General features: G+C 42.2%; 1 protein-coding gene across 14 annotated transcripts in view; it reads right to left on the bottom strand.

Moving 5' to 3' along the window:
- rims2a (regulating synaptic membrane exocytosis 2a) overlaps positions 1-14734 on the bottom strand; it is a 157004-nt gene that overhangs the window by 58201 nt on the left and 84069 nt on the right. For 7 of the 14 annotated variants that reach the window (XM_080307861.1, XM_080307871.1, XM_080307865.1 and 4 more), the window contains 10 exons: positions 11580-11791; positions 10185-10304; positions 8642-8741; positions 8392-8515; positions 6186-6232; positions 5789-5901; positions 2641-2771; positions 2120-2312; positions 1627-1780; positions 626-652 (listed from right to left, as the gene is read on the bottom strand). In XM_080307861.1, the coding sequence (XP_080163987.1) occupies positions 626-652; positions 1627-1780; positions 2120-2312; positions 2641-2771; positions 5789-5901; positions 6186-6232; positions 8392-8515; positions 8642-8741; positions 10185-10304; positions 11580-11791 (1221 nt within the window). Of the gene's footprint in view, positions 1-625; positions 653-1626; positions 1781-2119; positions 2313-2640; positions 2772-5788; positions 5902-6185; positions 6233-8391; positions 8516-8641; positions 8742-10184; positions 10305-11579; positions 11792-12025; positions 12094-14734 lie in introns of all 14 variants that reach the window. The other 7 variants (XM_080307864.1, XM_080307872.1, XM_080307873.1 and 4 more) reach the window with 4 other exon arrangements.

The raw sequence follows: 14734 nt of genomic DNA, 5'->3' as shown, positions 1-14734 counted from the left end.
TGTGTTAGAGGATTAGGCCAGTAAATAAGAAGTATCACAAAAGCAACACAGTCGCCTGCCGTTCTCAAGAAGATATTCACAATGAAGACACACAAACACAAGCAAAAGCAGAATGGGCAGAGTGTGCCAATGGTAATCTGTGCAACTGTTAAGAGGAAAATATTCATAATAGGCCAAATAACAAACAGTATACATGACAGAGGAGAGGCAGGTGGTCATAGGCCAATTATGTCTGTCAGGAGGGGCGGACAGCTCGGGTTTTAATAACATCACATTAGGACTGAATACAGATTGGCAGAATCTGGTTTTGGGTTACAGGGTGGGGGTTGTGAGGCAGTTAACAGGTGAACACACAGAGAAGGAGAGACCACTGTGTCCTAAATCTCCCCGTTTCCCCACAGCGTCTGTGGTTCTGCTGCTCTGTGTGGATAAGGAACGAGCGGTGTAAAATATACACCAAACCTCCGCACAGAAATCCACGTAAGGCAGCAGAAGCGTCAGCTGTTAAGGGGGAGGGGGGAAAGGGGTGGAGAATTGGGGCACAAGGGTGTGTGTTTAAAGAGGAGGAGGACGACACTCAGATGCTCCATAAAGCTGCAATGTCTGGCAGGGCAAAGGTCTTTACCTGAGTTGTGTGAATAAGAGCCTTTGTCTGTAAAAGCAGAAGCAGTAAGGTAGATGTGACATGGACAACAGAAACAAAATATGCAGAAATAACAACGGCCGTAAAGGCCTCGATGACCTGAAGCAGCAACAGAAAAGGCCAGCAGGCAAACAGCATGGGCACTGATCAGATAAATATATATGGCTCCTTGTTTGTTGAAACAACTACAAAAATCAGAAAGCTACCTATTGTTGTTTTCATTTATCTCAGTGCTAAAATTTAGATTTCTGAGTGTTCGGTGCCATGAGTCTGTCGCCACAGATATATTTGTATGATGGCAAGCTTCAAGTAATAAAAAAGGAATATAAGGAAACGCGCATGAAGACAAGCTACAAAACGCACACGAGTAAAAACCTCCATTGACTCTTTCTCTGATAGCTGCAGATTTCTCTCTCTTATCATGCCACAGCTGGTATAAATGTGTTTTTGCACTTAAGGCCACATTATTAGCTGCTGTCATTGCTTCACCTGTCTCATTGGTAGTGTGTGGCGGGGTGTGAGGAGGTGCATACGTAGCAAGGGCAGAGAACCATCAGTGACAGTAGAGTACATTAAACACTCTGATATTGTGCAGGGTGCAAATGAATTAGATAAAAAACAAACGTGTTTTTTAATCTTTCATTTATCGTAACCTTGCTTGAGTGTAAAGCTCGGAAAGCAATGTTTAAGTCAAGCATGAGTCATTAAAACAAAGACTCCCTGTCTCTCACTCAAAGTAAGGATTATTAATTTAACCCATGTAATGGACTGATAGTCGGTATCAGCAGATACCCGAAGCCAATGTATCTGCATTGGTATTAGAAAATCAGCTGACCTGCTTCCATCTCACACTGTGAATGAATGTCACATGTCTTTACATTACAGCAGGTAAAATGTTTTTCCTACAGGATGCCCACCTTCTGACTCTTATAGTCACTTTCAGCACATTTTGGGGCCATTTGAGCGACAGAGGTGTTACTCACTCTGCAGCCGCCGCGTTGGACTCTCTCCGTGGAGCTGCCGGCGCTGTGCGTTCGGGGAGGCACGTGGGAGTGGGATAGATGACACGTCGTGTGTTTGTAGCTTGTACCAGTGTGGCTCGTCATCGAGAAGAGCCGTCTCCAGCTCAATCAGGATCTGGCAGAAGTAAAAGGCCCAAGTAAATTTTCTCTCCTTAAAAAAATGGCTTCACTCCAAATGTTTTAAGCTCACATATTTTTTTTCTCACTGATGGAATCAGGGCAAAGTAAAACATGCTAGCTTTTACAGAAAATGTAAATCCCCAAAAAAGCCCTTTCTGTCACTCACACGCGAACAGAAAAAAAGAAAGTTCCTGATCCATGATAGGCAAGGACTGGACCACCCAACACTTTGTGATGGCCAGCAGCTTTCTTAAAGGCTTGACACCATTCAAGAGGATAAGCTGAGATACTGTTACTGAGTGTCTCTGTGAGGGCTTGGGTTTGGTTTTCTCACCTCTCCCAGGAATTCGCTCTCCTCCTCCCTCACCCTGGCTTGGTCCCACAATGTGATCTCCAGCATACGTTCCCGAAACTCCCGCCGGTGCACCGGCGAGTACATAAAGGTCTGGTTCCATTTGGGCTCTAAGGATTTCTTTACTGTTTTTGTTCTCCTCTTGCTTTTGTCACTGGAGGAACAATAATTCAAACTGTTTTTATTTACAATCATGATAGGGAAGAGCCACGAATACAACAAATCCATCACACGACACAGCACAGAGCACAGCACCACAGCATGCAGCTGCAGGGAACGACATGGCAAAGTGAACGTGCTAACTGCTTCTTAACGTCCATTTTCTGCATTCCTCATCAATACATAAGAATAAATTACTTAATAAGAAAATAAGAGCATAATTATGAAATAAACCTCACATCAATGCCTCCCATAAATTGACCTTAGTGCATAATCTTTTTTTAGTGTCTTTCTACCATCGGGGAAATTATGCCCTGAAATAGAGGAACTGTTTCTACTCTTACCTTCTGTCAGGGAGGAAGTAGATTTTGACGTAAGGGTTCCTGGGCCGGCCGTCTTCCCTGGGTGGCAGGTCTTTGGCACCCAGGATGGTGACGATTAGCTGATGGCCCACTTTGTCATACCACAGTTTGACCTGGGGGAGGGGGGAGAGCAGAGGCAGCCTGCTGAGAGACAGCTCAGGGCCAGCACAAATGAGAGCACATAAAGGGAATAATGCAGGAGAAGACAACTTCATCGAGTCCTCACATATGCATCTATATCCTTTTGTTGAGTTCAACACCTTTTCAATCAGTATAAGCCTCAGTGCGGGGTCTTCTCCTGTATTTACCCTTTAGGAAAAAGGAGGAGGGTATCCAATTGCTAGGATGTCATTTTCATAAACTAAAACTATATCAATGTTAAAATGGTGTGATAATGATTTTTAAAGATGCAAAAACTCTCCTTTTCGTGTTCTAATTTAATCCTTATGTTTCTTTTTTTAAATCTATAGTATTCAAGTGTGTCTGATTACAGTTTTTTAAATGGAACTGACCTTTACAGCTGGAGTGAATTGTAGTGAAATGCTAAAGGCAACATGCTCTAAAATTAACACTGTCCCACCATCTACCTATATGATGGCATCTCTAATAGGGTCCTCCCAAGTATTCAGTGGGGATCGATAACGAGAAATCAGTCATGCTGCTGCAATAGGAATCAAACAGTTCACGCTAAAAGAAAAGTATGGACTCCAGGAGAAAAAACTTAGAAGAAATAAAAGGCCAGCTGAAGCCTTAAAAGAAATCAGATGAAATGAGAAGTAAGACTTCTAAGTTCTGGTCCATACTTCATTCAGAATATGATTATGGATAGGGGTCTGCACTGTTTAAGAGGACTCGCCGTTCATGCAGCAATGCAGGAAAGAGCATTCAAGACAAGTCGAAACAGACAGCAGGGGGCTCATGGGAAAAACAAATTGTACCAAGTAATCTCTAGCCCACCAAAATGCCACATACTGCAAAATATGAATTCAAATGTAGAGTAAGATTCACCATAAAAACTAGCAACAATAAGTAAAACACCTAAATATATACTACTGAGTCTGATGTACAGTGTGTCCAATACAGCCAACTAACAAGTAAGCAGTTTACTGAAACATGCTGGCTTTAACAACATTAATGTAGACACACACATAAACCTGAACGATTCATATGTTTGATCTGGAAAACACGCAGTGCACCCTTTCCTCTGCATGCTCTGTTACACACACCAACAATATTACCGACACATAGGATATGATGCTAAGATCTCGCTTAAGCAAAACAACACAACAGTGAAATAAATATCTAAGGTTTAACACAGGAATATTAACCCTCAGGCTATCTAAATCAATAATGACCATAAAACAGAAACCACAGAAAAGACAGAGTGATATTAAAGCAGGCAGCTTGTAGCAAAGAGAAGCCTTCCAGGCTTCGCTCTGTTTGGAGTTATTATTTGGGAGGTACAATTTGCTTATTCGTTAAATCTGGTATCTGTAATGGGGGAAATGCAGTTTTGGCTTTGGCTTTCCAAAGAGGATGGTGAACTCAGTATCTTTTCACTGCAACATGAAACCACACAGCCATCAGCTCAGATCTGCTAATTAGCATCACTTCAACTCGCACATGGGGGAGCCCTTCTGTGTATGCGTGCAGGGTTAGAGTTATCGAGGCCTGGGTTCACGTCACACTGAAGCAGGAGAAAAAAGAAAAAACAGAGATCTTTGTCCTAGAAAGATTGACAGAGACACCGACCAGCATTGCCATAGACACAATACTAAACTACTGTTTCAATTAGGTCAATCACTGAAGTCAGTCCAAAGACATCAGGCAATGCAAGAGCGTCTCTTAAAATAAGCTCCGATTAGTCGAGCATGCACTACTTGGGGATAATGATGTGTATGGGTTACAATGAGCTATAAGAACTCTAATCATAAGAATGATACCAAGAAATCAAATCAAGGAAAATGACACAATGCACTGCACTAAGAGGGAAACTCAAAGCTGCCATTTCCCCAGGAATGCATTTTCCAAAGTATGGAAACAGAAAAAAAGGCCAGTCAACAGTCAATGAGCAAAAAAAACCAAACAGAGTTTGTGCCCTTCACACAGGGCCCATTACCTGGACCCTAGGGGCAAAAGGCGGTGTTCTTCTACTAAGGCTTTGGCTCTGGATAAGCATAAATTAAACAGCAAAAGAAAAAAAAGAAAGAAAAGAAAATGCAATAAACCAAAACCACAAAACACAACAACTCACAATACACCCAAAACACAACAACAGAAATTTGTCATTTAGATGAAAGAATTAAGCCAGCAGGTTTTGTATTTTTTAAATTTCTGCTTTCTCAAAGATTACTCATCCCTGAGCTGCTCTGCCCTGTTCTGCATAGGTCCTCGGAGAAAATTATCAGCGGCTCACAATTAGATCTTTTTGTCTTTTAGACCTTTTTCTCCTCCGCCTCAAAGCTTGCGTCACAGTGACGTTAAACACGATTGTTATCCACAGACGATGCTTGATACAGACAGCTCCTTACTGTGTAGAATTACTCATCAAGGTCTTGCAAGGTTTATCCAGTGAGCTGAACTGTTTTAGTGATTAGTCCACTGCGAACTTCAAGGTCGGCCCTCTCGTGAAAATCCAGAACTTTAAGCAGCGAGTGGATGAAAAGGCTGCGCTATACAGTGTAGGATATGTTTTAGTGGTGACCAAATACTCTATGAGGCTCTCATAAATATTGAAAGAGCAGGAAAAGCACATTCTTGAATCCTAAATTTAAGATTTGATTTATCTCATTTTAATGCAGCCTTTTTACCAAATTTACCCCAGGAGGGTTTTTATACTGGATAATGAACAACACACAACGTAATCTGATCTACAGTCCTGTGCTGGCTTGGTGATGGGCCAGCTGAACAGGCTGAGTGAGTTTGCTGAGTCTGACAACGTTTAACAAGGGTTTGAATTAAGATTTAAACTAAAAAAAAAGAAAATAATTGGTTGCATAATGAATCTGCAATGGGAAAATTATACTTACTAGCTCATCTATGATCTCAAAAGCAATTAAATCCTCTCTAACAATCCAATCCTCTTCCCGGCTTTTACATGTAGCCCATATGTGGAGCTGAGCTCACTTACTGAGAGCTGTCCTGACAGGTACTGGGGGGCGTCCCTCAGCATGCTGGGACTCATAGGAGAAGTGACAGAGATGGAAGGACGGTCCATCTTCTGAGACTCGAAAGAACTCGAACCTGGCAGGGCACAGACGACACAGTCAGATAATCCACCCATCTGTTTGCTGTTTGTAGTTTTTGCGCCGCACAGGGAGAAAACTGGAGATTGTAGCAAGAACATACAAAGAAAGGAAACGCAAAAAGAGCACAAAAATCTTGCCATGTGGGGGAAGATAAAAAGGCAGGGTGACAAACGCAATCTGCGCCAAACAGACATTTCCTTCACTTGGTGTTTCTGGGATGATTAATAGGATCAAACGGCACACTGTCAAACCCACGGAAAAAATGTTGACAGAACTCACTTGATTCCAGTTGTGAGTGTGTGCTGTCTGGTATCCTTGGAATATCTCTGAAAAAAAAGCAAAAAAGAAAGTGAAAGAGTGTGAGAAGCAGGAGAGAAGGAGGGGGATGGAGCGGATCAATTTAAGCTAATACCAAATGCACTGCGCTTTAATGACCGTAAGCACCACATTAGTCTTCATTCACCCAACGGCCCCCTCAATGGCACAAAGCAGGTCAGACCTAGGAATCGACAAAGCAAAGGTGCCTCTGTCTTTCAAAAGCAATCGGAGTGTAGAGGATAAACAATGTGACGGGCTTTCAAGTTTTTTGCCGGCCGGCATTCTTTGGTGCCTTATGAGGCCAGAAATGGCAGAGCCGGAGCCAGAGGGAGGGAGGAACAGATGCTGAATAAACAGCTCGGCACAGCTCCTTCGCAAACACATTCTGAGCTATGTTCCCTTCAGATTCAGTCTCCACATTCCAAAAATATGAAGCTATTCTGAGTCACAGAGGCAGCTATGTGGCACAAACCTACAGATCTTGGCACTGTAATAGTTTTACAGCGAAATCAAATCAAATAGGTAAGAGATGTTGGTACAATCTAAAGTGTGATTCTTTGAAATACTGACTAATGCTAAAGTCCAGATTTATGCATGGTTTGCACCAACGTGAGAGTGAAGCAGGGACAAGTCTTTTATTGTTGTAGCTGGTATTTTGCATTTAGGAGTTTAGGAAGACAAAATACTGAAAGTATTTAAATGAAACTATATGAGTCACTAAGATTAGAGTAACAACATATCCTACAGAGTCCTGTAAATTCTGCATTGGTCAAAGCGGGAGAATGAATGCTCATACAAGTAGGTTTGTTTATACACTTAATATAGATTTAATATAACCTAAACTTTATGCTTTACATTTCACACAGATTTTCCCATAATAATAACTGCAGAGAGTACTGCAAAGTCTGTTTGTGCGTCCTCAGCCACACATACAGAGCTCTCCAACATCACTCCAAATATTTTTCATATCACGTCTGTTTCATAAAATACTGAAATGTCTGTCAAAATCCATCTATAAATGTGAATTGTGTGTCTCAGAGCTGTCTGTGTGTCCCATTCTATCCTTTGTTTTTAAAGAAATACTTGAAGCATGCATTTCCACACACAGCACAACAGGAGCAGAAGTTATACTCTGCTTCTCATCTGACTGGCTGTTAGACACAGATTCCAGGTATATGCAGTGGAGGTATGTGTAATAAAGCGGCCCCTCTCTAGATGAATCCCACTCTTGATCTGAGATGTCAGGATTCATCTAGAGCAGGGACGTCAAACTCATTTTACATCGTGAGCCACATACAGCCCAGTTTGAGCTTAAGCGGGCCAGACCAGTAAAAACTCCCCTTCTGTCAGCGTGAAGAAGTTTAGCCACACATGGAAATGTTTAGACATCTTAATAGAAGAAAAAAGAACTTCAACAGTAAATCTTCATTTTTCCACATGATAAAGAAATGTTGCTGAAGGAAATTGATTTTTTTTTAACTTTGGACCCACTATAAAACACAGAAACTTGTACTGGAGATAGGGAAAGGTTCAGGATATTTTTTGTTTATTTATTACTTGGTACCTTTTGGTGTAGTGTGAATGACCATGACCATTGAAGCACAGAATCTATTCCTTCCTTCACGTTTACCAAGGCCATCCAGTGGGCTGGAAGGGAGTCTTTGGCCCCCAGGCCATATGTTTGACACCCCTGAACCAGATAATTGCTTCTCCCATCACTGAGACCTCACCCTGTTCTGAGTACCGGTATGTATCAAAAAAAGAGTTTTTTTCTTATAGTGCCTCTCCTTGGTCTGAATTATCGTCCTGCACCATATTTAGTTTTATCATTAAACACACAATTCCTTTTCTGGGGGTCACAAACTATCCCAGCATATAGTGGGAAAAAGGTCGATGCCCTTGACAGATCCTAGTCCTGGCTTCGCTTAATTAAAAATTACATTTTCAAATCACAATTTTAACACATCTAGTGAACTCGTCTGCTTCAGTATGCTTATTGTGTTGTATGGAAAAGTAACACAATTGCAGCGCAAATTCTCACCCATGCCTAACACCTTGGTTAGTGTGAGCGAGAGCATCCTGTTGCTTATTAACACCAAAATCACCAAAGTTGTGTTGTGAAGAACAATGTGTGTCTGCATGTGTGACACTGGTTGCGAGATCTTACCCTATAGGCCGCGAGACCACCAGCTCCACCTGCGGCTCCGGCTTGGATTCTAGTATGATATTGTAAACTTCTTTAAATGTGGCTCCTTGTAAAAGCTTCCCGTTCCACTCCAGCACCTGATCTCCTGCAAAAACACCAGAGATGCTCAGCATCACGTGGAAGATCTTAATCCTTTCTGCTCACACTGTCGTCACAGCTGAATTTTGCCAGTTTAATTTCTTCATAAATGTGTGCATGTGTTTTTCAATACCTGGTCTTAGGTGTCCAACAGTGTCTGCTAGACTTCCTTTCCTCACTTTAGTGATGAAAGCACAAAGTCTACCAGATTCTGTCATCTTGCCTCCCACCACCTGTAGAAACAGAGAGGTGACTGCGCTGGTACTAAAATGCATTTGTGAAACAAAAGTCGAGCTATGTCATAATAACTGTAGATTTAATGCAGCGCATTAGCGTGCAAGCCCTGCAGCTCATAGAAAAACATGGACTTATTTTCTCAAAGCATTCTGTTGATGTTATGGCTTCAGTTTTTGCCTGTGAGGTTTGAAACCACAAGAAATACACTGGAAGGGAGAAGGTCAGTGTTAAAAGTCTAAATCTTTTCAGAAACTGTCCAGGACTGTGCTTTGTTCCCCGTGGAAAAACTCCGGTGCTGTACCGTGGTTCTGTAACAGTGCAAGGCCGTGGGCTAGAGCTGTACTGTACAGTCCTGAGCTGCTGTACTCCACTCTCCTCGGCTTACACTGGCATCATACAAATAAAAATCCCCTCTTAATGGCAGCTGAATGCCAACATACAAAGGAGCTTAGGGAAGTCTGCTAAATGAAATGGCTTTATGTAACAGGCAGGAGATAGAGAGAGGGAGGCTTGCAGATGAAGAGAGCATAAGAGAGAGAAAGAGATGGGCAGTGAGGGCGAGGCTGGCAACCTGACTGATGGACTGACTGGCTGGATTGTGGAGCTGGGTGGCTGCTGCTGAGCGGACAGAAATGCACAGAAGCACTGAGCAGACACAAACATGCCATTTCAGGAGGCTCATTTAATCAGTAATGATTTTTTTCCCCATCTTGCCGCTCTCGCTTCTTTCTCCAGCGGCTGCTGCCATGCTCCTGTGGACATTCGGCCGCTCTCTTATTTTTTTAAGGGTACGCACCACCGACAGAATTACACAACAGTGAAGGATAAAACAAAACTACTATCTATATAAAAATAAGTATATGCTTTTTGAATAGATGGAGACACTGAAAGGGAAACTGACTTAGCAATCAATAAAGAATTTGATCAATAAGAAGCAGGCAGCACTAAAACTATGAGAAAAAGACACACAGAGAGCAAAGAATGTAAATTTACATTAGAACGTGATGGTACTGTATAATGCACAAACAGGGAATAACTGCAGGGACAATACTGGGAGGTTCTGCTCCGACTTGTTTCCTCCGAGCAGCTGAATTCTGTTCACTGAAGTAGCTCAGTATGAATGAGTTCAGAAGATTAGAGAGCCCAGTATCAAACAACACTTATTAATATTCATCAGGAATATAATGGCTATTAATAGTGACTCGTACTACTGTATGATGTAACAACAGAAAGCTGTGAAGAAACCTAAAAAAAAAGGCACAAAATTTTTAACCTTCCACCTAAATGCCACATCTAACACTGATCCTTTTGACTGAACCCTACTGGGTAAAATGTTAAAGTCACTGTGCTAAATATGCATATTTTAACAGGATATTCTAATGGCAGTTCAACATGAGTGTGTGCAGTGCAAATGACGCCCACACAGGCTGCAAGCTCACCTTCAGACCGAGCAGAGCACCTGAGTCTCGAGGCACACTTCCATCTTTCATGCGCTTGTTGAGCAAAATGCGCCCTATTAGGCGATCCCCATCTTTGGACGGCTGCCACGTCACTGGGTGCTACAAGGTCAGAGCAACAACACACCTTTTGTTTAACAAGTCATCCATTTTAGTTCGATCACTTCAGACCAAAGCAGACAACAAAACAGTGAAAGGAGGGCGTGAAGGGAGCACTTTATTTGTTCACTTGGGGGAAGAATGTTCACACAAACTTGGATAGCTCAGTAATTTAAACTCCAGGTGATGCAGTTTTATCTGTTAGGCCAAAAGCGTTCAAAGGAAAATCTGAAATTTCTCCAAGTAACACACAGCTCATTTACTGTCTCACAGAGTTTGTGTGAACCTGCTGGTGTGAGGGTGGAGTTAAGCTTCATGCAGCGCCCCATGCAGAGTAAAGCAAGCAGCCTCAACACTCCTCCTAAAACCAGCTCTTCAAACGGGAGCAGGAAGACCAGAGTGTGACTCTGGTGCTTTGCTACACACAAACACATGGCCACCATCAAGTGGAGTAGTGAGGGGAAAAGCAGATAGTGAAAAAAAAAAGAGGGAGGGGGGTAGACGTGATACAGATGAAGTAGATCCTAGGGTGCCACATTAGAGATCAAAAAGGATGAAAAACAGACAGCACAGAATAAAGCTATGAGACACAGGGTGATATCACAGATGCAGCAGTGGAAGGGAAAAAAGAAAAACAAATGTTTTTTTGGTGCAAAACTAATCCAATCTTCCCTGTTTGTGTGTGTGTTTGTGTCTTTTTTTTCTATAGAAGTGAGTGGAAAATTGGGCAGAGGGGACAGGATCTGTCTGGACTGGGTGCTGTGGGGTAGGGCAGCAGAGTGAGAGGGGACGGGCCCGAGTAAGGGTGTTCCTACTACACTAAACAGGACCGCTGCAGAGCAAGAACACAACATACGGAGGAAAAAAAACGAGCATGCAACTAGGAGAGACCCACATTCCTGAGTGCCATGACAAACAGAGAGGTTGTGTGTCAATGCCCAAGTCTTTTACAGCTACTGTAAAGAGGTGTAGTTTCTATTTGGGGAGCAATACAGCAAGTACAAGTAGCAAGCAAAGAGGGTGTCCCCAAATGACTTTTATTTTTAAGGCAACACCGAGGTGGAGCCAAAAGTAACCGAACCAAAAACAATAAATCAATTTTTTTAAAAATCGCAAGAGAAATCAATTTATACAACGTTAAATAAAATCCATAAAACAGACATCTCACCTATTTACACTTGGTGACAGAGAGCAAACAAAGACTGGATGGGTAAGGTCATAAATAATAATCATAACAAAAAAAAAAGAAAAAAAAAGCAGGCTAGATTGTCTCAGTACCTTCTCACTATGGCTATGCTCCTCGTTTAGCGTAGTGCTACTGCACGTATCAACTCCCGAGTCTTTAACCTGCGGTTCACACCATGCCAAGTCCTCTTCAAATGAGTGTCCCCCAAAGCGCACCATTTTCTTTTGCCTCTCAGATAAGGTGTGTGTCGCCTCGGACATAAATGCCTGCTCAATAGTTTTTCTTTTTCCCCTTTGACTGTCCCCTACAGGTGTGGGATAAAAAACAGAAAGAAAAAACAGAAAAAACAACATGCAAAGGTGTAAATAAAACAAAGGAAACATGAAATGACAAAAAGACTCCGGGAGGACAGGGGACGGGGGAGAGAAGAGAGAGAGACAGAAAGAGAGGGAAGGAGAGAGAGAGTGAGAGAGAGAGGTGGGCTTAAGGGGGCGGGTGGTAGGGAGGGAGGGTCAACGCAGGGCTCCACATGTCTCACCAAAGACAGTGGGGAAGCCTCACTGCTATGCCATGACGCATGGTCCCACCAATGGCCATCCAAATCTCCTGTAAGGTGGGAGGGAGGGCATATACACACGAGAGAGGACATCGAGAGGGACAAGTGAGGACGCCACAAAGTACAGACATTAACGCGCGCACACACCCACACAGAGAACTCGAAATAAGACATCCAGTCATTCACATTCCAACACACACACACACACACGCAAACACACGAGTGCTCACATGCTCCCATAATTCAGCAAGAGAGATAACCGCTCCTAAAATCCCTGCAGAGAAGGAAAAGACGCAGATGGATTGAGTTTAGCACTGCACAGTTAAGAAAACTAAACAAGACGCAAGCCATGGCTGAAGTCAAAAGCACAATCTGAAGCTTCAAATCCTTTAAAGGTATTACATGTGTTCCAACAGCACATTAGGAACCTCTGATAAACAGACAAATAGACCAGGAGTGGGCGGGGCAAGGATAAACGGCCCATTTGAAATAAATAAATATGTTTAGTATAATTATAAAGAGAAAAGAGCCTCATTAAGATAACATATAGGCCACAGAGCGAAGTTTTGTTTTCTTTACAATACTTTGGCTAATAGGTAGTTCTGCATGATTCACAGTTCAAAATAATCCGGCTTTGTCCCCTCAGTTCATGAAACATATCACACAAGAATTTTTAGTTCCCATCCTCCTCCCTTTTAGTCAGCCTTCCTCAGATTAGCTGCCCCTCCTGAGCAGGTGAAGAAATAGACCTTTCTTCATTTCTTCAGATATAGTTAAGGCAAACTTTGCTTTCAATCAAAACACGTTCCACGTTACATTCCTCTGATTTTTTTCAGACCGCAATCTTCAGAAACATTCGGGCCAGATTCTGTTTTGTTGAAACAAAGTCAGCACACTGCTATCTTATTCTAAAGAAGCTGCATCTATAGTAGGGAGCAGGGCAGACCTCTAATGTGTTTAACTGGGGATTCAGATTGCAATGCCACACAACCTTAACTGACCTCGATCTAAAGTGCACCGGGGAGAGCTTTTAAAGATGAGGCTCTGATTACAACTTCTGCCGTAGCATCGACGGATACATGGCCTTGAGAAAGCCAGGCAAGTGGCTACGATCGCAGGATGAAGGATTCTGGGGCATTTCTCTACTCTTGTCGTGCCTTCAGGACAATAATCAGTTATAAAGGGAAGACTTCTAATAAGACAAATGTGAACCGATCAAAACTATCCATCTATCTCCAGAAGCAACTTTGTGATTCTGCAGGGTTTGTCCTGTTCTCCAGTGTGGATGTACAGAGCAGTGAGATGAGCACTTTCAATTTGATTAAGAAGCTTAACATTTAAAGCTAATTAAAAAGAGCAAAAAATATTGAATCCAAAGGTAGTGCTGAGATTCTCAGGGGAGAGCAGTGTGGAGGTGAAGACAGGCACAAGTTAAGAGTCAAATCCTGCTCTTCTCTGTCCAGGACTTCAGTCAGTAAGATCATTTTAGCATCCCATTACAATGCATAATTCATTTAAATGATATTCAGCTATGATGCCAATTCATTTTACAAAGGGGAAATAAAGTTGCTCTTATTAAAACATTTACCGAAGAATGGGCCATTTAAATAATACAGACACACAACGTGTTCTTGGCAGCAAACATGCTGTTGTAGACTTGTGTGTTTGCACAGATGTACAAAGTCAATAGCGGACCTCAGGGCTGCAGTCACAAGTGAGGTCATCTGAAAACACTCGACTTGTTTAACCCATGGGCCACATACATCACATTCGCCACACTTCACTTCCCCTGCACAGAGCTGTAGAACCTAATGGATCTATAGAGGACAGGCTTCCTTCAAGTATTATCTGGCTCAGGATTCAATCTCAGGGAAATCAGGGAACGCTGATGGAAAGGCATAAAAATAGACTGCATATGCTGCTAGATGTGGAGGCTGAGGAGGTGGTGGGAGGCTGGACTGGACAGGGGTAAAGAGAAAGAATTTTCAGCACAGGACAAAAAAGAACCTGCATGGAAGACGTTGTTTGCAGAGTCACTGTGAATACACATAGCCAGAAATGTCTTAAATAATCCCTCATTGCACTGGGGTAATATGGGGTTCAGTACTTTCTTAACAGATATGTACAGAATTATTTGGAGATTTTGAAATTTAATATTCCGATGGATCGGAAATAAAAAAGGTTTTCCCATTAAGACACACAAAGGATAAACAGCCTTCCATAACATTTGCTATCTCCAGTTGTTTATGCACTCATACAGGCTCTGCCTGACTCTGCTCGGATCAGCTGGCTGTTGTGTTTCCAAACATAGGTGGCCAACTGGAAAGTTGCAGAGTGCGCTCTGGTACTTATAACATCACTGAAGGTGTTTCTCCCTTTTTTTTTTACTTTTTAAATTTTCATTTATTGGCATAAACGCCAATGCCACTTAGCAAATAACTACTATCGGCCGATAATACTGGCTCACTGATAAATCTCTCAGGCTCTAACCTTTAAAAGAAAATCTGCTTCTCGTAAAGAGACATGCCTGCAGAACTGTGGCTCTTAAACAGAAGGTCTGTTTCTGGCTTCAAATTAATTTTTAACTTCCTAGCTTTCTTTTTCAATATTTTTCAATATTAAAACACAATGTATCTTATGTCCTGTCTTATCCATATTTTATCTTGGTTGCAAATCAAGTTTCAAATAACA

This window comes from Astatotilapia calliptera, chromosome 11, assembly GCF_964374335.1.
Source record: "Astatotilapia calliptera chromosome 11, fAstCal68.1, whole genome shotgun sequence".
Lineage (NCBI taxonomy): Eukaryota > Metazoa > Chordata > Actinopteri > Cichliformes > Cichlidae > Astatotilapia > Astatotilapia calliptera.
This window is presented reverse-complemented; position numbering and strand designations above follow the sequence as displayed.